This window comes from Pteronotus mesoamericanus, unplaced genomic scaffold (genome assembly GCF_021234165.1).
Source record: "Pteronotus mesoamericanus isolate MK-2021 breed Mesoamerican mustached bat unplaced genomic scaffold, CSHL_Meso_final contig_78, whole genome shotgun sequence".
Lineage (NCBI taxonomy): Eukaryota > Metazoa > Chordata > Mammalia > Chiroptera > Mormoopidae > Pteronotus > Pteronotus mesoamericanus.
In genome coordinates this window covers 10,729,464-10,754,428 of record NW_026555258.1, presented here as the reverse complement: position 1 = coordinate 10,754,428, position 24,965 = coordinate 10,729,464, and the positions used below count along the sequence as shown (strand labels likewise).

The 24,965-nt window shown below is 51.4% G+C and overlaps 1 protein-coding gene across 1 annotated transcript in view; it reads right to left on the bottom strand.

Annotated features, from left to right (window-relative positions):
* Positions 1-1,422: 1,422 nt before the first annotated feature.
* The window catches only part of TTLL11 (tubulin tyrosine ligase like 11), a 186,767-nt gene continuing 163,224 nt past the window's right edge, over positions 1,423-24,965 (bottom strand). The window contains exon 9 of the mRNA XM_054584443.1: positions 1,423-1,759. Within this exon, the coding sequence (XP_054440418.1) occupies positions 1,476-1,759 (284 nt within the window). The 3' untranslated portion in view covers positions 1,423-1,475. The remainder of the gene's footprint in view (positions 1,760-24,965) is intronic.

Genomic DNA, 24,965 nt, shown 5'->3' with positions numbered 1-24,965 from the left:
CCGTGGTTCGTGGAGCTCCATCCACCAGAGAGGGAGGCAGGGTGTGTTGAGGGGGTAGAGAGGCAGGAGGCAGGTGACGTCCAGGTGAGGGATGACGAGGTCTGAGCGAGGGCGCGTGGACCGAGGCCCAGGGAGACACAAGGCAGGGCAAGCAAGGAGGTTTGTGTAGGGGAGGGCGCGCCTGTCTCTGCGCAGGGTCCAGCACTGCTGCCCACTGCACGGAACCCAGCGCGCCTTTACAAGCACCGCGTGCTGCGTCTGGCTGGGCCCTGGTGCCGCGGGGACATGATGCGCGGCCCGGTGGTGCACATCCCCAAACGGAGACAGGCGGGGCCTGCTCTTCTGTCCTTCATGGAACCCACGCTGGAGGGCCGGCCCTCCAGGGACTCAGCCCGGGAACCGTGAGGGGCCGGTGTGGCCGGGCCGGGGAGGAGCGTGGCTCGGCAAGGGCAGTCCCCCACCGGCGTGTCGTCAGTGTGCCCTGGGCCCTGACGTCCCCGTGGCCATTTCCCACAATGCCACTGTGGCCTCCTGTGAGGAGGGCTTCCTGGGGACACAAGCAGAGACAAGAAAGAATCTTGTGCAAGGGAGCGCGGGGCTCCCCTTTTCCTCACCACGCCTGGGCCCTGGGCTTCGGGCCTCATGCTCCGGCTCGTCCTCATAATCCTCAGCTGGGTCTTGTTTCCTCCCCTCGGAAGCCCCCTCCTCTCACCCAGGGTGCCCTGCCCGCGTGGACACACAGGAGCCCTCGCAGGGCTGGCCGCACAGTGAGCACTCCACCCGTGAGGGCCCCAGTCGGAGGCCCTCTGGCCGTGCGACTCCTGCTTGGGGTCAAGGTCAAAATCAGGCAAAATGACTTCTGTGGCTCCTACCAGCTTTAAGATTCTAGTAGCCTTAGTGACTTCTTAGTTAATTATTTCTTAATTAATAACAAACCAGCCACTGCAGCAACAGGCAAGCTAATGAAATAAATGAGGCTAATCTGTTAACTACACCCATGTAGCACATGATTGGGACGGGAGAGTCGCGGACGCCTGCTGGGTATTTCCGCTTCATTTTCACAGAACGGGGAGCAGGAGGCAGACACGACGCTCTTGGCTTTCACCAGGGCTTGCTCTCGGGGCCCCGCAGACCCACGACTCGGCCTCCACAAGTCCTTTCCTCGGTGCCCCGAGCGCAGCAGTGCTATCCCTGCTGTCGCTTCCCGTGAGCTCAGAATAGAAGGCGCCACGTGTCACCTTTGGGATGTCGTCCGTCCACTGATGCCCCGCAAACAGGTTTACCACCAAGAGGCATGGGGAGGAAGAATCCATCGGCCTCTCGAAGCGCAGCTCCACAGAACGTGAGGACAATTAGCAGAGCCCCAGGCGGGACTTCTCGGCAGCCTGCATTTCTCCGCAGGCGGGAGCCCAGGGCCTCTCTTCAGCCTCTCTCCAGCCTCTCTCTCTTGCTCTTCTGGGAGGACAGAGGGGCCCTCAGGACAGAGCATGTCTGGAGTGGGAGAGCTTGTCTGTGCAGGGCGGGGGGTTGCCCTTGGCCGGCGGGGCTGCCAGACTGGCTTCCTGGGGCATGCCTCCGTCGGGGGGCTGGCCCCCCGACCTGCCACTCCGGCCACACACCAGACGCTTTTCGTCCAACAGGGACAGGTGGTACTCGCACAGGTCGATCAGCGAGGCCACCTGCTCGTGGAGGGGCAGCATCTTGAACTTCCTCTGAGCCAGGTAAAAGAAAGCTTCTATGAAGGCCTGCAGGCACATTCCTGTGGGCAGAGAGACCAGGGTTAGCGGCGTGTGCTAGGCAGCTCCCAGCATGCTGCCCCGGGAAGGCCCGACTCCAGCCTCTAGGCTCTTTCCTATCATAGCTTCCATTCTGGAAATGAAACGGGGCCCACTCACAGGGTGCCCATTGGCCATGCACCCTGCTGGGCCTATAGAACCATGGGCAGATTCGATCCCTTAAGAAACCCTATGAAGTGGGCTTCAGTAGCCCTATTTTACAGATGAGGAAACTGAGTCTCAGAGAAGCGGGGGAACCTGGGCAAAGTCCTATGGGTAGGAAGTGCCAGAGTTGGGATTTAAGTCTAGTCCAAAGCCTCAGCCCTCTGCACCACCATGAAATGTTCCTGTTAAAACCCAGTCCCTGATTTGGATGATAAGGGGAAAAGTTATTAAGGTAAAGCCAACCTGATGACAACGTTCTATGTCTGGACAGAGGTATTGGCTTTGTGGGTGTGGGTATTTGTCAAGAATAATCAAATTGGACCTTCAGATTTGGGCACTTGGCTGGATGTAAATTTTACCTGAAAAGGTAAAATACACCCAACCCCTTCTCTCTACCCAAAATGATATTCTGGAACATATTAATAGCAGTTCCCTCTATGCCCCTGGAATGTTCTTTCCTTACTTTGCATTATAAGCGCCTACTCATTCTTGGGATCTGTGCTCAAAACCACTTGCTCAGTAAAACCTTCGCTGATTCCCAGCTTAGACCGTCCCTGGCAGAGCGTCACGCACTTGTCTCTGCAGCGCGGCCTGCAGCTCGTTCTGTGCTCACGTGGGGGATCCCTGACAGGCTACCCTCCCTGCTGGGCCGTGAGCTCCAGCTCAGCACTGCATCCCAGTGCCGGGCATGCAGAAGGTGCTCAGCGTGGACATGAGGACATGCAAGTGAGTGAACGAGTGAATGAGTCGGTTCTAGGCGCTTTACAGACGTCATCACTGATCTTCACACCACCTTTTCAAGGTCAGTATTATTATGCCCCATATTCCAGATGGGGAAACTAACTTAGAAAGGTTGAGTAACTTCCCTAAGGTCACACAGCCATAGAATAGTGGCCTGGGAGTTCAAACTCTGACTCCCAATAGTTGTCACTGAGTTGTGCTGCATGGAATGGTCTGAGTCTTTCGCTATGTCTAGGTATAAAGGAACCCTGTGATCATGGGATTCCATGGGCTTTTTGGGGAAGGTGATGCGAAGGCCAGACCGCATGCCACACAGAACTTTAGACGAGGCCGCTCTGGCTCTGCTGGCCCGCGCCTTCTCCGTGGCCTTGCTTCCCAGCTCAGAGGCATGATTCCCCAGCGTCTGTTGCTGCAGGTAGAAGCCAGGCCTGGAGTTTGTAAATACTGGGTAATACATGGGCCCTGGAACCTGAGCGCCCCTTCTGCCTTGGGAGCTTGAGCCAAGCCAAGTTGTTTCGTCTCTTTCCATCAGGGCTTTTCTGCTCAGTGTCTCTTGACTCCAGACGCCCTGCCAGCCCCCGCTCTGTTCGGCCCTGACGGGAGGACTTGGTAACGAGAACAGTAACCCTGGTGTAAAACCCCTTAATGTAAACAGAGGCCTGGTGGGGCAGAGGGGCAGGGAGATGGGGCCTCTGCACCAAGAAACAGATGCTTCCTGTTCACTGACTCTTGGGCCAGGGCTCTCCGAGGGCGCGTGAGCAGGCCTGTGCGTGTGCGTACCTGCGGGTGCGCGTCACAGGGGGTGGGCGGGTCAGGCACAAGCAGAGTGCAAGAGGCCGGGATGGGAAGCCGGAACAACCTGGCGCGGTCCCAGCCCCGACTTCCCACCTTGTGATCTAAGCAGCGCTACCCGCCGTGTGGTCCACAGCCTGGAACCAACTCTAGAAACTGTGGATCCCTGCTCCCTGGCAAGATAAGCAGCTCGGGCCAGAATGTAAATCGCCCTCCTCATCAATCACACTGTTCAGTTTGGCTGGCAGTGTTTTGTAGTAAGTCTCTCTTAACAAGGAAGCAGCACCAGTTTGCATTCTGGCTCAAGCCTCCCATCCAGGACCGTAAGGAGCAGCTTGTGGACTGCAACTCTGAGTAGCTCTGGTCCACGCCGCCTTTCCCGGCTTCAACGTGCACACCAGTCACCAAGATCTTGTCATGATGCAGATTCTGAGGTGGCACCCAAGACACTGCCTTCTCAACAAGCTTCCCGTGATGCCCCGGCTGCTGGTCCTTGGGGCGCACTCCCAGCAGCAAGGACTGAGTAGCTTTTACTCAACAAATATTTGTTTCCTTCCCTTAATTGAAGGCAGACAGTGATTAGAGTGGTAATGCACAGAAAAAAATACACTGAGGACCTTTTTTGGAAAAAAAAAAATACATGGCTAAATGATCTGGAAGAAGCCATTCTAAAATGAGAAGTGGGATTTAATGGGTTCTGCTTGGTTTGCTTGTCTACATTTTCTGATTTTCTATAGTAAACACGTATGCAATGTAAAAATATGCAATGGTAAATTCTACAGGGTGGGGAGAGGCGATGCAAGGGCAGCTGCTTTTAATTATAAACCCTTTGCTCCTATTTAAAGGTAAAGTTATGCACATGCATTATTTCGAAAAAATACAATGCAAGCTTTCTGCATATGTGTTCTACTTTAACGTATATTAACTAATATATACGTGGAATGTACGAGTAGCAGAGGAAGTAAAGGGGAATGGACATCATTGACCCTTGCATGGGTCAGATGTGCCAGGTGCCCTGCTCCTCACCACGGCTCCCACTGTGCAGATGAGAAGGCTGAGGCCCAGAGAGATGAGCTAACTTGCCCTCAGGTCACACCCTGGTAAGTGGCAGGGCTGGGATTCGAACCCAGGTCTCATGCGCTGCTGATATTGTGTCTCTGGAAAGCCCTCCTAAACATCCCTATCAAGAACACTCTGGGAGTAAGAACACAGTGGTGGAGGACCGACATGCTTCCAGGGAAATATGCAGAACCTGCAGGAAACAGCAAAGCCAATGACCGGGGAGTCAGGGGTGGCGACGGGGTGGGGGGGCAGTTAGGGGAATCAGCGGAGCATATGGGGAAGCGGGCATTTGAGCTGGGCCTTGAAGAATGGGTAGGGCTTTGATGGGCAGGGCTGAGCTGGGGGAGGTGGGCTGGGCTGAGAGCAGGGGTGAGCAAGGCAGGTGGTAGGTGTGGCCTCGTAATACCCCCAGGTGCCTGCAGCAGGAGAGGTGGGCAAGGGCCCAGGGGACTAGATTCTGGAGGGAGTGGAAGGCCAGAGGACGTGAGCAGGAGCCACCAAAGGTGCTGGGGCAAAGCTGGCCGCAATGGAGCTGTGGTCCCACAGCTACAACAGCCTGAGCACATTTCTAGTCTAAGGATTTCTATTTTTTTGGATAGTGCTAAACATTTTGTGGGATTTTTTGGAGGGGGTTGGATTTGTTTTGTTTCAGTCCTCCAATGAAATCTTGTGTGGTCAGAGCTCTGCCCACAGAGCTCCTCACCCCTCAGACTCCTGGATCTTTGCAACCAGCAAAGCCACCGTCATTCCTGATGCTCTAGAACCTTCATATTACAGAAGGGGGAGCAGGCAGGGAGGCCCCGAGTCACACAGCCAGTAAGTAGCAGAAGCACGGCTAGATCCTTGGTCTCCTGAGCTGAAAGTGCACCTTGGCCACCAGCACCAAAAAGAAAGCAAACCAAACCCTGCTCAGGCCAGGGGCTGGTGAGGAGGGCTGTCCACACTGACCGATAGCCCTGGGTCCGCTGCTCGGTCCTGTTGAGTGTGCCTGAGCGAGACTGAAGGCTGATGAGGGCTGGGGAGAAGGAGCCCCCCCCAAACTGTACACCGCACTCGTGGTTCTCTGGCCCCACAACGATGTTTTCACTTAGTTGTAATAACAACATGCACAGAGCTTTGTACTTATTTTGTTTTAAACTGTAAACATTTTTGTTTGTTGCTATGCAACCTTCATAACATTATTTTAATGGTTGCATAATATTCCTTCAAATCTTGCCTCCTGCATCATTGCACTTCTCTATGGAGCACCGCGGTTAGCTATGTTGTTTTTGTTATTATTGACAATCCTGTAATAAACACATGGCATATAGCTTCGTTTTTATTTCTGATTAGTTTATTCTCTTACAATAAAACCCTAGGAACCTGTTTTCTTTTTTCTTTAAACATAAGGTTGGTTTGGTAATTAATTTCATGTTAAAAACACTTAAACCTTACAGCATCCCCAAATGGACAAAGCACACAACAGGCGGTTCACACACATCAGCGAGGGAGAGAGCAAACGCCGCGTCCTACTGAGGACACAGCGGCTGCCGCTCAGCCTGCAAACCAGCAAAAATGGAAAGGGCCGATCATAGTGAGGTCGTGGTGAAATCGCTGTAGACTTTGGAAAAACACTTTAGCAAAAGTTTTTTTCTTTTATTTATTTTTTGGGTTTTGGGGGGATTTTTTTTTCTTTTTTGAAATTATCGGGCTGGTAAAAGTTTTAAGAGCCATTCAGTGTTTCAGAACCTTCCTTCCAAAAAACCCAACAACATGTACAACCATGTGCACATCACCACCTTCTTTACAGCGGGGCAGAGGCGCACTGCCTGGCTTAGAGCGTAGTTTTACGTCCTTCTTTCTGCTTTTCTGTATTTTCCAAATAAGATAATACATAACCGTTGTTGATAATAATTAGAAAAAATATATATATATATTATTTTTAAAATGGCTTCTGTGCTCCTGGAGGCAGGGCATCGTCCCCATCGTCCGCATGTCCCCATGTCCCCAGAGCCCAGCCCAGCCCACGGCAGGCGCCACTAAAGGCCCATGTAACCCGCTTTGGTGGACTGTGACCCTTTAACAAGCTTGTGACGCAGGTGTTACTGCCATCTTCCCATTGAGAACAAGAAGCCAAGGGAAAGACAACCTGTGGAAAGGGAACACGCTTCCCTCAGATGACGTGTGGACCCCCTTCCCCTGCCCCCACCAAGAGGATGCAGCCTAGAGGCTCTCAAAGCTCAGACTCCCCCGAGGGGTTGTGCGAGGGTGGGCCCAGCCCCAGGGGTCCTGGTTCCGAAGGGCTGAGAGCTTGCGCTTCCACCGCATAGCCAGGCAGCGAAGCGGCTGCCAGTCCAGGGACCCCACTGTGAGAACCCCATTCCTTCCTCCTCCCGCTGCCAAGTCCAGTCTGTACCTAGTCCCCCCCAAAATCCCAGCTGCCCTTTTGCTAGAGAACCTGCCCTCGAACCACAAGGTACCTGACTTTGGGCTAAAAATGTCTGTCTTCTCTTAAGACACTCTGATTGAGAGCAGACTCACTTTGTTATTTTTTAAAAAGATTTTATTTATTTATCTTTAGAGAGAAGGGACGGGAGGGAGAGAAAGGGAGAGAAACATCGATCTGCTGCCTCTTGGACGCGCCCCAACCTGCACCCCAAGCATGTGTTCTTACTAGGAATCCAACTGGCGACCTTTCGCTTCGTGGGATGACGCCCAACCAACTGAGCCACATTTGTCAGGGCTCAGTCGGTTGTTTTTAAAGACAAATGATGGAACCGGAAAACCATGACATTGTTCTACCTTTGCATTAAGTCGTGTCTTGGTTTCTGAGAAATGGTACGTCCCCGGTTTCTCCTAGCATCATCGCTTGACCGTTAGGAGGGCCAGACCCCGCTGTCCTCTCTGAGCTGCCTCTGTCTGTACTGAGGAAGAACACACCGGAAAGGTGCCAGCGGGCCAGGCCCCAGAGCCCTGCGGACCAACATTGGACTTTGGATTCCATGCGGAGGAAGATGGGAGGCCACTGGGGAGTTCTGAGGTGACCTGACCAGTGTGGCTGCTGCGTTGAGAGCGCATGTGGAAGGAAGCAAGGAGATCCACGAGGGGCCACTGCACTAGTCCAAGCGGGAGCTGGCAGCGGCTTGACCAGTGTGGTGGCGGTGGAGGGCTCAGGGCGATGAGACTGCACAGAGCCTGCAGCTAATGCCAAAGGACCGGAGACCGGCCGGTGGGCCGGAAGTGGTGTGAGGGCAAGTCCTTACGAAGGAGAGCTCTACCACCGGCTGAAGGGGACTGGCCTTCCTTCGGGGTCCATGGCTTTCAAACACTTTATGCATAAAGGGATCTGGGGACCTCGCCAGCCATGCAGGTTCCTGTTCCCAGGCCCTGGAATTCTGTCCATTGCGGAGGAGGCCCCGGCAGCTGCACTGGTAATGTCGGTGCTGGGCATTCTGCACCTGTGGGTGATCAGGAACCTTTGCAACAAACACTCCCTCTTGCCCTCTGTTCTCAGGCCCTGGAGGAGGCAGCGGAGCAAAGACGGAGGAGCAGGGTATTTGAGAAGGCTGGCGCTGGCCTCGCTCTCTGCTGTGGGCAATCCAGACCCGCTGGGGACAATCCAGACCCGCTGGGGAGGCAGAGAACAAGCCTCCTTCTCTGAAATGCACTGCCCGCCCCTCCCCAGCATCTCCATCTGCTCGGGCCGCCATAACAGAGCGCCATAGCCTGAGTGGCTTAAACAGCAGCACTTATTTTCCCGCCCTGGAGGCTGGACGTCCGAGGTCAGGGTGCCCACAGAGTCTGGTCCTGGTGTGAACTGTCTTCCTGGCTTGCAGTCAGCTGCCTTCTCACTGTGTCTTCCTGTGGCAGAGTGAGAGAGCCAGCTCTCTGGTGCCTCTTCTTACATGGATGCCGGTCCCCTTGGAACAGGACCCCACCCTTATGCCCTCGTTTACCCTTGATTACTCCTCAGAGGTCCGATCTCCAAATACAGTCACACTGGGGGTAGGGTTTCAACATATGGATTTGGCAGGGAGACAATTCAGTGCACAGCACCCCAGCACCTGCGAAGGCTCCCCCAGCTCCTGGGGACATGCTCCTGCCACTAACCAAGTCTCTGAGATTACCCGCGCCATTCAGGAGAGGTATAAGAAATGCTACCCCTCTTCCCTTGCTCCCCACCCATCCCCCGGAAAACCCCCTCATGGCTCTGATCAGAATTGGAAACATCTCTTTGGTAACATCGCTATTGTGATCCTATGAACAGTAAAAGTAATGAAAGGAAACAAGAGCAGGTAACACTTATAGAGCCGTCATTAAGTGCAAGGCCCTGGGCTAAGTGTGGTTATTTAACTTGACTCCACAGAAACGTTGCGCAGCAGGTGGTACCGTCAAGCCCGTCTCACCTTAGAGACTCGCCAGAGTCTCATGGCTGCTTGGTGACAGGTCCCAAGGACCATTCTCCTTACTTCTGCACGCCACTGCTGCTGCCACGTCGGCGTGGCAATTCCAGCCGTGGAGAAGGACGAAACGACGCCTGCCTTGTAGCACGTGAGGGATGGGCCTCATCCGTCTGTGTCGTCAGCAACGTGGTGCGGGTGGGAGCCGACAGCCTCTGCCCACCCGCTGTCCCCGCCTGCCTCCTCTGCCTGAAGATAAGCGGTTGAGCATTTTTTGAGACTTCATTTGGGCTGACGGATGTTGCTGGAGAAAGCGGCCTTTGAAACATTCCAGTCGTAGCCGTACGCACGTCTCTCACCCGAGAGGGCCGCCCGGATATCGGGATGCAGCCCCTGACAGGTGACGGCCTCATTCTGTCAATCAGTCGGGCGGGGGTGGCCCCTGGGCTGCTCTGGCTCCAGCTGGGCTCCTCTCCACTCCCAGGGAGGGGTCCCTGCACTCGGGGCTTCATCAAAGCCCTGGCAGCCGCCCTCCAATAATCCCATCATCCATTTTGGGGCTTGAGGATGGAAACAAAGATAACGCCTACATGGCCACAGCACCTGCCAATTTATAAAGAATATCTGTTTCCTCATCTGGTTCTCAGAGCGACGTTCAGAAGAGGAGGTTATTACCAGTATTCCCCATTCACAGGTGAGGAACACAGACCCTGAGAGGCCAAGTGGCCCGTCGCGGTCCCCTTCCGTGGACGGGGCAGCGTTTAAACCCCTGCCTGGCTGGCTTTCAGACCCACACCCTTTTTCCCGCAGCACGCTCTTTCTTAACATCTGACATTTATGTATTATTTTACAGTTAACAGAGCACATTTGCATATGTGATATAATTAAATCATTGTCGACAGCCAGGGATATTAACCCAGACTGAATATGAGACATTTCTTTTCCTCTTGGATATACCTGAGCCTCTTGCTGTTGCTGCTATTTCAAGGTACTGGTGTGCTGGGCTAGGACAGCTCTTTTGAGTTCCTTTTCTCTCCCTAACCCTTAAATCTCTTTCTTATTACTCACTCGGAATAGATGTTTCTGTCTCACAGTACAATCCTCAATGTGTAAGTATACAAGCCTTCTGTTTGGAATCATCGGTAGGAAATAAAGTTGAATGATCTCAACTAGAATTAGCTTAGTGATTCCTATCCGTGCCATGGAATGTTCCCCACAAGAGCTATCTGTAGCGTGTGCATCAACTCCGAGGTGGTTAATCACCGGAACCTCGGCCTGCTCTCCACTCCTCGCGTGCTGTGCAGCCGGGCTCCCTGTCTGCTGCCCCACGGTGCCCCCAGACGTTACGATGGCCTCTCCAGGCCAGCGGCTGCCATCTCGAAGGGCTCCATTACGGGACATCGAGCTTGGGCATTGCCCATGGGATGGCATTCAGGCCTGTGGAACAGTGACCAGAAGTCAGATGGGCTGGTCTGGGTCCCAACGCTGCTGTCTAGTCCTCAGCAAGTCCTTTAGCCTCTTGAGGTCTGTTTCTTCATCAGCGAAGTGGGGACCGTACTCTCTGCCCCCAGTGGCTTTTAGAAGGCACCGCCCCCAAAAGCTCAAAACATGCTTCAGAGCGGCAGCAGTGACGCCCCCCGGGCCCCCCACTTTGCTTGTGCACTCTCCCCTCCCTGGAACTGCAGTGTTCTCCTAACACTGGTTTCATTTCTTCTTTGCAGGTCGCTGGTTGCTTGTCTCCACACCAGATTGTCCTCAGGAGGCCAGGGGGCCTTTGCTCCCCTCCCCAGAGCTCACGGGGCAGGCTCTCGGCAAGTGTTTGAGGGGTATACGAGCCGGCTGACTGGGATCGCAGGAGGAAACCCCAAGCAGGGCGTTCAGAAGGTCTTTGTCCCCAGGCACAGGGTGGCTTTGAGCCAGTTGTCACCCTATCCCCTGACCCCATGCTCCCGCCCCTTCTCCCGTCTCCTGGCCTCACTTCTCCCTTCTGTAAAACAGAAGCAGGCTGGGCTATTCCACAGGATTCCAGAAGCATTGAGGGCAATGGAAGCTTCTGAATGTTTTAAAAATGATAACTAAAGTCACACGCCACATTTGTTGAGGACGCTCTGCCTGCCAGGACTCATGTGGTGCATTTTCCTTGGTTACGCTTATTTAGTCTCACAGAGACCCTGGGAGGCCCAGCCCAAGGTCACATGTCCCTTGCCCAAGGTCGCACTGTTGGAGCGCTGGGTGCTGGGACACCCACCACTGTTCCGCGCGGCCTCCCCCTCACCAGGTGACACCTCCTCGAGGCCCACCTTTCAGGAGGAGAAAGGGAGAGCCTGGGAACAGAAGTCGCGTACGTGCCGTCATTGTGTTTAAGCATCACAGCAACACGTCACTATCACCTTTGTCCTTGGCTAGAGGGAAAAATTCATAAGGGTCAGGGAGGAACCATACGTCGACTTTGCAGAAAAATCATTACCCCCAGAAGCCTGCAGCGCCCAACTAACAAACATAATCAAAGACGAAGGCAGCTCTTCCATCATTTCATTAATCACAGGTCGGACTGCTGGCCACCAGAGTGCCCCAGAGGTCCCCTTCGGTCCCATCTAGCGTCACCCCTCCTTCCACCATGGCACGGACACAGGTTCCTGAGTCACGGCCTGGGAAGACGGGGAAGGACTGGCCACCACTTCCCGCAACTCCTTCGTGCTATTCCAGACATTTCTCGCAGGATTAACAGCTCCAACAGGACCTTCTGAGGCTCAACACTCACTCCTCAGCAAGTGGTCCAAGTCTCTGGCTTGGAGAGGACTTAGAAGAATCCAGAATCCAGCAGAATCCAGACCCTTACAGGATACGAGTAACACGTCCATCCAGCACTGTAGCGAGTGCATTGCGGGCACCTCTTAGGTAATCCTCTGGGCGGTAGGTGCTTTTATGAACATCCCTGCCCTCCATTTCACCTTGTGTTCAATGACATTGCGAAACTTTGCTTTTGACTTGGGTTTTCTGTTTGTTGGTTGGGCCTTGCAGGCTTCTGGGGTGCAGGGAGGTACAGACATTCACCGAGTCCCACAGACTGGAGGCAGCGGTAGGATTCGAATCCAGGCTCTGAGTCTGCCCTCCTGGCATGAGGCTTCCTCAGAGAGTCAGGCAAGAAACCGTGAGTCATGAGCGAGCAAAACTGTTCCTAGTGTATTTGTCTAGCTCCCTGCAGCTTCCCTGTGAGACCCTGAGCTGCGTCTGCCCTCTCTGACATTGCAGACAATGGCCATCCAGCCTGCGCTGGGCCATGTCCAGGGTAGGGGGGGCTCGTCACCTCCGCTGGAGGCCCCTTCTCGCTGTGTGCTCTCTGCTTTCACAAGCTGACGTGTGCAAAGCCTCCCCGCTGGCCCTGCTCCCCCATACTGCAAATCTAACTCTTCCCCATGATGGCCTTGCTCTCGTGGATTTATAAGGCGGTACCCAGGGTGATTCCATCCACAGGCGCTCGCTGACCACCCATCAGGAGGATGCAGGGATGTGTCAGCGCTGTGTGGAGTGGGGAGGGACTACAGGAGGGGAGGGGAGGGAAGGCTGTGGAACTGGGAGTGGGGAGTGTTAGAACGCAAAGGAGGAAGCCCAGAATTGCCAGCGAGAGGCAGGAAAGCTTACAGAGCACACAAGGAAGGAAAGGTAGGTGGTCTGGAGTCAGGGCCTGGTGCCCCCAGCTCACCAGTGTCCTTCCTCTCTTCTCCCAAATCACACCCATCAGCCATCAGTTACACCCTGGGACTTGCACTGTTTAAGAGGCTGCCTTGACATGGCACCTCACAGTCATTCTGTCGTTGCTCCCCTATCAGCCAAACTTCCCAAAAAGACCCGGGCGCAGGTGCTGTCTCCAGAGCCTTCCTCCTGCTTATCGGGGTGGACGTCCACCACCTCTGCACCAAACTGCTCGTGCCAAAAGACCGGGCGCCGTCCCTTCCCTTTTTCTCGGCTCGCTCTCCCTGCAGCATTTGTCCACACGGAAGCCTCCCTTCTCGAGACACGCTCTTCCTGCTCCTTAGGCACCCCACTCTCCTGCTTCTGTTTGTGCCTATCTGGTGACTCCCGGGGCAGGCTCTCCTGTCCTCAAGTCTCTCTGCCGAACCTGGCCTGGGGTCCTGCAAGGCTCTCCCTCTTCCTGTCATTCATTCCCTGGCTTTCAATAGCGATGCCTCCAATCCTTACCTCCAGGCCAGGCTGCTCTCTTTTTTCCACTGAGGTATCTCATTAGCATCGCAAAGAGCCTGTTAGAAAAGGATCCCCCAGTCTTCTGTTCCCAATCTTGCTTTTCCTCAGCTTCCACCCACTTCAATAAACAGTATCTCCACCCTTCCCTCTGCTCTGGGCCCAGCTGCTAGTCCCAGAGCCATCGGTGAAACTCCTCCCCCAACATCCCAAGTACTTTACACCCCTGCCCTTCATTTCCGCCATCACCACCCCACCCACCCCCCAGCCCGGAGGCCATCGCTCCCCCAGGGCGCCGTGCAGCCTCCTCGCTGGTGTCCCCACTTCCACCATTGCCCCATCTGACACAGTATCCAGAAGGTCTTTTTAGAAGCACAAACCAAGCCACAGAATCAACCTCCTGCTTTAAGCAGTCCGACAGCGTTCCGGGCACAACCCGCACCCCTTAGCCTGCCCGCAGCACACTGTAAGACCGGGCCCCGCCTGCTTCGCAGCACCCTGAATTCCAGGGCACCCCCTTTTCCTGTGTGCTGCCCCCTGCTCTCTTTTATTTCCCTGAAGCCACTGCACACTGTCCCCACAGAGGGCTCTTGTCACTAGCCCCTCCCTCTGCTGGAACACCCTTTCCCTGGGTCTCCACCTGGTTTGCACTTAGATCTCAGCTCCAGTGTCACTTTCCTGACAGATCTCCCCGACCCACCTCCTAATATAAATGAAGTCTTCCCTGCTATCCTCCTTCAAACTTACTTATTTCATTTTTATGTTTCTGTGTTTCATGTCTGTCTCTGCAACCAGACTGTCAGGGGCGTGAGGCCTGGGGGTCCTATTGGTCACTGCACATGCCCGTCCCTACTAATGCCTGCCTTGCGGTAGGCGCTCAGTGAACACCAGTTGACTAACTGAATGAAGTCGATAGGTGTAGGGCATGGCACATGGCAGGTGTCTGATAAATGTCAATTCTCCCCTCGCTTCCCTGCTTGGGTCATGGACGGATTTTGCAAGCATGGTTTTAGCATCCGCTTAGGGTAGAACGAACCCGGGCTTCGTATCATAGATGCCTAAGTTCAAACCCAGGATCTGCTAGGGGACCTTGGCTCATTTTGGAAGGCTCGGCTCTTATCCACCCTGCCCGGCTCCTGCCAGCGGGGGAAGGTGAGGGAGGGTCAGATGAGAACACAGATGTTAAGGGGGCCCCACCTGCTATGTGGCTCCTGGAAGGTGCCCTGCAAATGTGACCCTTTTTCTTTATTGTCTTTAAGTCATCAGAGGGGCTGAGCCCGGGGGACAGTCAGCTGCTGGGAGAAGGGGGTGCTCAGAATCTCTGTGTGTTGTAGCTGTTCTTTGTTTCCCAAACAGTCAAGCTGGGGGCAGTGGGACCACCCTGACTCACCCACCAGAGGCAGCCACTTCCCTGCTCCCTGCACTAGCCCTCCAGTGGGACTGGCAGGGTCTCCCGGGGTTTAGAGAAGAGGAGAGCCAGGAGCCTGGGGTGGGGGCGCCCACGCTCCCCGAGGACTGAGGCCTGTCCTCAGGGAGACAGGCCCCTTAGAGAGCTCCGAGGAACCGGCCTGCCACTTGGAGAGGTGACGGGAGGCAGATCAGTGTCAAAAATTAGACAGAAAAGTGGGTTTCAACTTGACTCACATTAAGCATGTCACTTTAGAGTACAAATGAGCGAGAAGAGAAATGCTCTTTTATGCGGGAGTTTATTTTTGTCACTTTGTCAGCGAGAAATTACAGCCCTGAGGGCATTGGAGCTGCACAGAATTACCCAAAACATTAACATGCAAATTGCCTTCTTTAGTGAAGGTAATTTTATTAGTGCAGGAAAATGTTCTGTTCACTGTACTCACATTCAGGAGCAGGGCTGTCTGGGGGCCAGTTGGGGCCACCGCAGATGGAGAATTAGGGAGAGTCCTGAGCTTGGTAAGGATTCTATTACCTCCTCTACTGGGGCCCATGCATGGGACACTCTACAGTGTCACAGCTCGTTACCGTGGGTGCACTGAATATAGAGGGCAAATGACCTGTTCAAGATCATACAGCATTAATGGCCGAAGCAGCAGCAGAGCTGAGGTCATGTGACCTGTGTCTCTGAATCAGGTGAGCAACAGGGAACCACTAGGGGTCCAGGAAATAGCCACTCTGAGAATAAGAAGCCCAATACAATTCCATCCCTCCATCTATTCACTCACTTACTCACTCACTCACTTACTCACTCATGCATTCATTCAATAAAGTTTTCATGGTGCTAGGTAGGTCCTGGACCCCAGACATCAGTCAGGCATGAGCATCGGGGAGCTCAGCATCTACTGAGGGCGGGTGTGGAGGGGATACAGACTTATGCAAACACTTGTGATCCAGCGAGGCAGGGCCTACTACAGGGGTGCCAAGAACCAACAGAGCACAGGGGAGGGCACGATTGACTGTCAGGGGGCAGGGAGAGGGGCCAGGGGGCTTCACAAAGGAGGTCCTCCCATAGGGCACTGTCCAGGCAGGTGAGATGGGGAAAGGCTTTGCAGGCAGGGAGATGTGCAAGATCAGAGGCTGCGGCACGGGGTGTGGGGGAGGAGAGTGGGGGCGGAGCGAGGCCTGGGCTTGCAGAGGATGGAGTGGGAGCTGGCCAGGCCAATCTCAAAGGCTGAGGAGCTCAGGTTTTATTCTGCAGGTGACAAGCCGACGCTGCACGGCCTGTTCAGAACAGAACCATGTTCCCTTGAGACTTCAGGAGGATGGGGGTGTCCCAGGCCTTAGGGTGCCAAAGTGACAGAAGGTTGTATGAGGCTGCGCTTATGTAAGGCTTGCTGCTTCCTTCACAGACGTGATCAGTGGGGAAGTGTGGGCAGAGACACCCACCCGCCACCACGAAGAAAGCACCTCAGTCATGTAAGGCCTCACGGAACGGTTCAGGTGCGCTCCCTTTCCCAGCGGGCCGCTATCCTGTGCCCTGAGCTGGGGGGCAGCTGCAGCGTGTGACTGTGGCGGGTCCCGGGGACCTGCTCCCACAGCTTTGGGAGCTGTCTTTTAGGGAAGCAAAGGGGAAATACGGCTGTTTCAAGTACACACGGAGCTATTAAGGAGATCCTGAAGGGACGTACTCTATCTCAGGGTTTCTCAGCCTCAATCCCTTTCAGATTTGAGGCCAGACAATTCTTTGTTGTGGGGTCTGTCCTATGCATTTTAGGCCTCTACTCACTGGACCACCATAGGAACCTCCTTCCCCAGTTGTGACAACCAAAGGTGTCTCTGGACATGGCCAAATGTTCCTCGGGAGGGGGCAGGACAATATTAGCTCCAGCCGAGGGGTGCTGATTTATCCAGACCTTAGGGAATACATGGAGCTAAAGGACTCCTGACCACCGGAAGCCTCCCAGGTCTACCAGTGGGATGCAGGGTACCCAAGAGCATGACCCCGCCTTCTCTCCTCTGCATGTGGCGAAGGATGGGCAGAGTGTAGGTTTCATCCCAGACTTGCATATTGACTCTCTCAAAGAGAAACGTGTAATTTACTCCCTAGAAAAATCTCGTAAAAAGCAGGGTGGGAAGGTAGAAAGCCAAAGGAGAGCAGGTGGTTCTCCCCTTAAGTCGCCAGGGCATCAGAGTCCTTCATCTGCAAAACATGGGCATTGCAATAGATGATCTCTGAGGCCTTTCTGGTTTTAAACACTGACTCTATGGCAGTAAGATGAGCACACATCGGAGGATGCTACCAGTGAATGGTGGAGTTGGCCCCATGTGAGAGATGGTGAACTATGGGCGGTGAAAGGCTCTGTCTCAGCTAAATCAGCCACTTTTTTTTTTTTAAATTCTCACCTGAGGATATGTTTATTGATTTGAGAGAGAGAGAGAGAGAGAGAGAGAGAGAGAGAGAAAAGGAGGGAGGGAGGAAGAGAGAGAGAAACATCATTGCGAGAGAGGAATATCAGTTGGTTGCCTCCCATACACGCCCCAACTGGAGATCAAACCTGCAACCCAGGTATTTGCCCTGACCAGGACTCAAACCCACAACACTTTGGTGTACGTGACGATGCTCCAACCAACCAAGCCGCCCGGTCAGGGCTTGGCCATTTTCTTGACTACAGACAGGGAGTTGATCAGATGGCTCATGAGGTTCTCCTTTCACAGGTTAAATGACTAAGCCTATATTTCACCAGGAATTCCATGGAAAGTCTCTGAAAGGGTAACATTTCTGGAACGCTTGTGATTGATGCCGTTTCTCACAGGCCATTAGAATTTAAAGACAAAGAATTTTAGTTCAGAAGCACTTCTGAAAGTCACGGTCCGGGGACTGAAGCTCACTCAGAATCTGTGATTTGATTGTAAGGTTACAGAGTACTTTCTCTCCCCAGCACTTCACACCACACCAACAGGGCTCCAAAATAACAAGGGTGGATTACAGCAGAGTGGGCTGCGAGACAAAGACTCTATTTAAGGAGTTTTTAGGGAAACCCAAAGACAACAGGGGGAGAAAATAAACCAGGGAAACTAAAAGCTCTGGCACCTATGGCTGCAGCAAACATTAAGTACAGCCCAGCTTCGAACCAGGATAACATAAAGCCTCACATTAGAAGCCTGATTACCTTAGTTTCTAATTAGCACCAGCTGTCTCATGTCCATCTTTCAACAAAACATTACAAGGCCTGCTACAAGGCAAGGATAAACGTGGTCTAAAGAGACAAAGGAAGCATTAGAGCTGGACTCAGGTATGACACTGAGGTTGGAATATTATTTGATGGGGAATTCAAAATAGAGATAATTAATATGATAAGGGCTGTAATGGAAAAAATAGGCACTATTCAAGAACAGATGGGTAATGCAAGGAAAGAGATGGAAATGCTAAGAAAGAATAAAAAGCAAATGCTAGAAATAAAAACACTATAACTACAATGAAGAATGTCCTCAATAGACTTCTCAGTAGATTGGATATGGCCAAAGAAAGAAGCAGTCAGCCTGAAGCTACGTCAATAGAAATGCCACAAACTAAACTGCAAAGAGAAAGGAGAATGCAAAAAAAGGAGAATGCCCAGGAACAGTAGGACAATTATAAAAAGAGTTAGATACACACTTTTTATATATGGGAATACCAGGAGGAGGAGAAAGGAGAAGTTTCCAAAATTAATGAAGGAATTCCAAAGAAGGAATAGATAAAGGCAAAATAAAATCTTTCAATTTTTCTTATTCTTAATTGATTCAAAAGATTACTGTTTAAAGTAATAATAGCAACAATGTATTGGGTGATAATAGGAGTAAGTGAATGGGTAATCATGACATTATTAGGGACAAATGGGAATATTCTGTCACAAGGTTCTTGCGCTATCTGTGAAATGGCATAGTGTTCTGTTGAAAATAAACTTATTAGTTGGAAATAGGCATTGTAAACTCTAGGACAGCAACTGAGTTTAAAAATACATATAACTGATATGTTAAGAGACAAGAATGTAATTATATAAAATGCTCAATTAAAACCAGAGACAGCAGAAAAGAGGGGAAGATTAAAAAAAAGAAAAACAAACAATGAACAAGCACAACAAATAGAAAGCAGTTGCAGACATGGTAGTTATGAACCAAGCTATATCAATAATTACTTTAAATGTGACTGGTTTGAAGATATCACTTAAAATATAGAAATTGTTCTTTTTAATTGGAGTGGATAATAAACCCAAACCCAATTATATGTCGTTTATAAGAAAACTGCTTTAAATATAGATATAGATTAAAAAGTAAAGAGACAGAGAAAGATTATGCTCACATCAGCCAAAAGGAAAGTTGGAGTTGCTCTATTAATTTCAGGCAAAGCAGACTTCGGAGCAAGGAAAATTATCAGGGGTAAAAGTGGGCATTATATAATAATAGAGGGTCAATTCTCTGAGAAGATATAACAATCTTTGTAACAGGTATATAGCTAAAAACAGAGGGTCAAAATACGGAGGTAAAACTGATAGAACTGCATGGGAAAACAGACAAATCCCCTCTCAGAGTTGGAGATTTCAACTCCCCTCTATCAGTAATTGACAGATCCAGCAGGCAGAAAATTGGTGAGGAGATAGTTGAACTGAACGGCACCATCAATCAACTGGATCTAATTGACATGTATAAAATATGTCATCCAAAAAGAGCAGAATGCACATTCTTTTCGGTCCACATGGAATAGTCACAAGACAGACTACATTCTGGGCCACAAAACACACCGTAACAAATTTAAAATAACACAAATCATACAAAATATGTACTGTAATCACAATGGAATTAAACTAGAGCTTAATAACAGAAAGTGAGCTGGAAATACCACTAAGTACACACGCCTAAACAAGACACAAGTCAAAAAATAAAGTCTCAAGAGAAATTTTAAACGATTTTTAACTAGATAAATATGAAAATAGAACTTACTGAATTTTGTGGGATGCAGTGAAAGCAGTGTTTAGAGGGAAACTTATAGCATTGAATGTACATATTAGACAAGATAAAGGATCTACAATCAATCATCTGAGCTTCCACCTTAGGAAACTAGAGAAAGAAGAGCAAATTAAGTCTAAAGTAGGCAGAAGAAAAGAAATGATAAAAATTAGAGTATAAATCAATGATATTAAAACAGGAACTCAATAGAGAAAATTAATTAAACTGAAAGGTGAGTCTAGGAAAAGATCAATAAAATTGTAAACCCCTAGCCAGGCTAACCAAAAAATAAAGAAAGAAGATTGCTAGACTACTAATTAGTCATTTAAAGTTACTAATATCAGAAATAAAAGAGAGATCATCACTACTGATCCTGTGGACATTAAAAGGATAATAAAGGAATATTATGAGTAACTCCATGCCCACAAATTTGGTAACTTAGATGAAATGGGCCAATTTTTTGAAAGATGCAATTTACTAAAACTCACACAAGGAGAAACAGATAATCTGAACAGGCTTATGTATCTATTAAAGCAACTGAATGAACAATTAATAACCTTCTAAAAAAGAAAGCACTAGGCCCTGATGGCTTCACTGATAAGTTCTACCAAACATTTAAGAAAGAAATGATAGAACTTCTCTACACTCTCTTCCAGACCACTAAAGCAGAGGGTGCCACATCCTAACTCATCCCGTGAGGCCAGCATCACCCTAATACCAAAGCCAGATAATGACATTTCTAGAAAGGAAAACTACAGACCAATATCTCTTGTAAACACAGATGCAAAAACCCTCAACAAAGTGTTAGCAAGCTGAATCCAATGACGTATAAGAAGAATTCTACACCATGACAAGTGAGATTTGTTGTAGGTATGCAAGGCTGCTTCAACATTCAAAAGTCAAATAATGTAATCTTTCACAACAGGCTGAAGAAGAAAAATCATGTGACCATATTGATAGATGCAGTAAAGGCATTTGACAAAATCCAACACCTATTCATAACAACAACAACAACAACCACCACCACCATCACCACCTCTCAGCAAACTAGGAATAGAGGGGAACTCCTCTACTTGATAAAGAATACTTACAACACACTACACACCTGTTAGATTGGCCAAATCAAAAAAACTGACAATTCTAAGTGCCAACATGTGTGGAGCAATAGGAACTCTCATTGATTGCTGATGGGAATGTGAAATGGTAAGGCCACTTTGAAGATTAGCAATTTCTTAAAAATCTAAACACAGATTTTTTTAAAAATCCTCACCCAATGACATGATTATTGATTTTTGGGACTGGGGTGTTGGGGGCAAAGAGAGAGAGAGAGAGAGAGAGAGAGAAACATCAATCAATTGCTTCCCAGATGTACCCCAACCAGGGATTGAACCCACAACCGTCTGGTCTACAGAATGACACTCCAATCAACTGAGCCACCTGGCCAGGGCTAAGCACAGCTTTAACACACAATCCAGCGATCATGTTTCTAGGCGTTTGCCCACTTGTGTTGAAAACTTATGTTCACAAAACCCCTGCAATCTATTGTTTACAGCAGCTCTGTTCATACTCTCCAAAAATCAGAAGCAACCAAGACATCCTTCAGCAGGTGAATGGATTAACAAACTGGCACATCCATCCAAAGGACTATTGTTCAGAGATACGAAACACAGCTCCAACCACTGAATGCCCCAACCACTGAACTGGAGGATTGGGCCAAAGGACATTTGGGATTGGCATGGTCCTTCCATCTTCAGGAGCTTGTGACCGTCGTCACTTCCCAAGGTGACACCGCACCAAGGTTTAGGACCAGGTTCTGCTCTGCCCTGACACTTTCTTCACCTCTCTGAGACCTGGTTTCCTCCTCCCTAACCGGAGTCCTGGGAATAAGGCCGAGCTCACCAGGAGCATGACCAAGTGGACTAGAAAACCGTTTTGTAAGCTGTAAACCGTACACAGGTGTCAGGAATGATGACGGCGGTGAACGCAAAGGGAAAAAGAGCTGCTGTTTGCTTCCTTCCTAAATCCTTGTGAGGCAACGTGGGTGTCTCCTGTCCTGTTTTAAGAGAAACTGCGCTCCCAGAGCTGCAGTGTCCCCTCTCGGGGCTCCCAGAGGGAGGCACAGGGCCTTGAACCCGCCTGCCTGCCCCCGTTGCTTTTGCTTTCCCCAAGGCGCTCTGTGCTGCTGCCGCTTCCCCTGCAGGACCTGGGGTGGGTTAGCAACACACAGGAGAAATGGGGACCGCTGCATAAAAAACCATTCTGCTGTTTTCCTTTGGTGTCTTTCTTGGGTCTCAAGGCCAGACAACGAGCGGGGATCCTGGTCCCTGCATCTGTGGGGTGACGGAGAGGATGACGAAGAACAGGCGCTGTCCTGACGAAGGGGCTGAGGCGTGAACACGGGGCCCCTGGCGGTCCTCGCCAAGGGGAAGTGTAATCACAGAAGGCACAGCCTGCCCGTGACACCCCAAAGAGAAGCATCCGTGTGAGGGGGAGCAAACTGGCCTTTCCGTTGTCTCGCTTGCTATTATTAAAAATAATTCTGACTCCGACTATTTTGTAAGCGTGTAAGGCACACGTCCAGAGAGGCCCATCTGACTCCAAGAGGATTTCAAGGCTGAAGAATGTCGCTTGTGCCAGACACGTCATGTGAGGTGCTGTGTGCAACCTGCGTAGTTATCCGCGGCCCCTGTGCTTCAGAGGGAGGGGGCCACCATGCATATGTATAAGCGAGGCTGTGCTAAATATTCCAAGAAAGAACAACTACCTTGTTAACCAAATACGTTTCAGTGGGGCTCATTCCAGCTGATGAAAATACAGGAGGCAGGCGATCTTCAGTCCAACGAGAAAATTTGGGGAAAGACTGTAGTATGACTCAGACACCCTGAGAATCGGCTGATTGTCAGGGTCTTGGGTCCGCTGTGCACCTACTGTGTGCCCAGCTTCCTTAAGGAGGGAATCGCTCTCCTTAATAGTCCAGCTTCAGGGGTAGATGCCATACTCTCATTCCAGCGTTTAGTTAACATTGTGATCCACGTGGTCAAGGAGGAGAGCTGGATGCTGCTGGAGCCCGTGGGAGGGGGACCCGGCCCAGCCTGAGGGCCGAGGAGGGCTCCTTGGGGAGGCGGCCTGGGCAGTGTGTGCAGGGGGGAGGGGTTTTCTGCACAGCTGAGCACCGGAGGTGGAGGACCTCCAAGGTGGCCGGCCACCTGGCCAGAGGGCGTGTGTGCGGGGCTGGGAGCTCACAAGGCCCCGCTTACCCAGGTGCCCCCCCCGCCCCCCTCCCGCCCCGAGCTGTAGCCGTGAGACTCGCGGACGGCAGGCAGCTGACGGTTGGCTCTGAGTTGCGAGGTGATGCAGAGGGAGGGCTGCAGGCAGCCACGGCCACTCCAGGGCAGCCAGCGAGTGCCTGCCAGTGCGAGAGGGATGGCGAAGGCCGGCCACCGGAGATCACTGCAGGGCAGATGCGAGAGGGACTGGTCCTGGCTGTTCAGGCCCGTGCCCCGAGGCCTCCGTGCTGCTGCACTTCCTACTGCCCTCCCCGCTGCCCTCCCCGCCTTTGGGGGCCTCTCGGTCCCCAGGACCCTCACCTTCCTCCTAACAGCCAAGCAGTGCCGTGTAGGACAAAGGGGCAGGCCGTTCACGGAACCCTCCAGGCCAAGGCGGTTAAGGGCAGTCTCGGAGGGCCAGCACTGCGTCGGGCATGAAGGCAAAGTCTGTTGCCCCCCATCCCGCCCCTCCCCCAGGCTGTGAGTGCCTCGAGGCAGGCACTTCTTTTCTGTTCCCTGCTCCTCTGAGCGCCTGGCATGAGGAGGTGTGAGGATGCATTTCCTGAGACGGGGGCGCAGGAAGAGTAACGTGGCAACAACAGTAGCAGCCCCCACTTCCTGGGCGTCTCCTACGGCAGACCCTGTTCGGAGTGCTCCCCGGGCCTCGTCTCACTTCATCCCTGGCAGGGACTTCGTGAGGTGGCACCATTATCATCTCCACGTGACAGAACATGAGCACGAGGCACAGAGGAAGGTACATAACTTGCAGAGGCGACACAGCTAGTTAGTTATTGAGCCCAGACTCAGAGGCAGGTTTGGCTGCTCCCAGAGCTCCTGGCTTTGGTGTTACTGCCAGTCACACCAAGGCAGCCCAGGAAGGAGGATGCATAGAGCTCAGGTGTTCTTCAAGCAGTGGAAGAAATATTTCTCACTTTGGTTGAAGACTCTGTAGCATATATCAGAGGTTAAACCATGTCACTCTTAGATTTCTCTCTGTGAACAAGGGGTGTGTACATGTGTGCTCATGTGTGCTGCGACGCACATGCATGCAGCGTGCCCACGCTTGCATGGGCGGAGAAGGAGCGGGCAAGGGAAAAACTAGCCAGTCCATTTTTTTCTTGCTTTGCCACCATGTTTCCTTTGGTTCCCGGGAGGGAACCTTTCACTTGTATCTTAAAACAGCAAAACGTCTGGCTGCAAAGTGAACAGAGCTGTTCATGGTCAGAAGCCCTGCGATATCTGTCGTGTGTTAAATGGATGAGATGCCCAGGTGCTGGGCTCAAATGTCCCCTTTGCTAGTGAGATATTCGTCTCTCAAAGATGACACCAGTGATACCTCCTTTAAAATGTATTGCTTAATCTTGATGCCGTCCTAGTCTCTCGCCACTGAGAAGTGAAATTCTGCTCTCCACAGAGTTGAGAGCAGAGTCTCAATGAGGAGGTGGGGCTTGTGAGTACAATTTACACGAAATAACTTCACCTGCACTGACAAATTTGTTTCTTCATTGCAGGCTGGGCTGGGAGAGGGCTACCACACCCCAGTTTTGCTGATAACACCCTCATTTGGATTCCTGTGTTCTACTAGAAATTCTAACATTGGAAATGGAAATCTTTCGGGTTTTTTAAAATGACAATTACATCGGCCTGCTGGAGACTGTGAGATTGCAATTCCTAAACTCCATCAAGCTCTGAATGGTCCCTGGCGTCCTAACGGAGAGGAAGACTAGCCTCTTCCGGGACGGAGGAGCCCGGGGGCACCCAGGGGAGGGCTCCTTGCGTGGGGTGGGGGGAGATGGGCTGGGTGTTGAGAAGAGCCACATGCTATCGTGTGGGTTATTGTCAAGTCCTAGCTCCTGATTTTGGGTGATGAGTTAGTGGCTGCTTATGCCATTATTAAAAATAACTAATTAAAACAGCTAACTAAATAAAAGTAGGCTACGCACAGGCCAGGATCAAAGTGTCTCATGAATCGCAGGTTATGATTAACCAATCTTATGTACCTGGCCAAACTTAAAAAAAAGAAAAAAGAAAAATTGAAAACAAGCCTATTCAAAAAGGATGGTCTGAGGCTTAGATTTTATAACATGCTTGCTTTTTCTTACTAGTTTTTTTCCTCACTATTCTTTTTAAACATCATTTTTCTTCTCCATTTCAAGAATAGGTTCATCAAGGTCTCAAGCCTCAGGAATCTG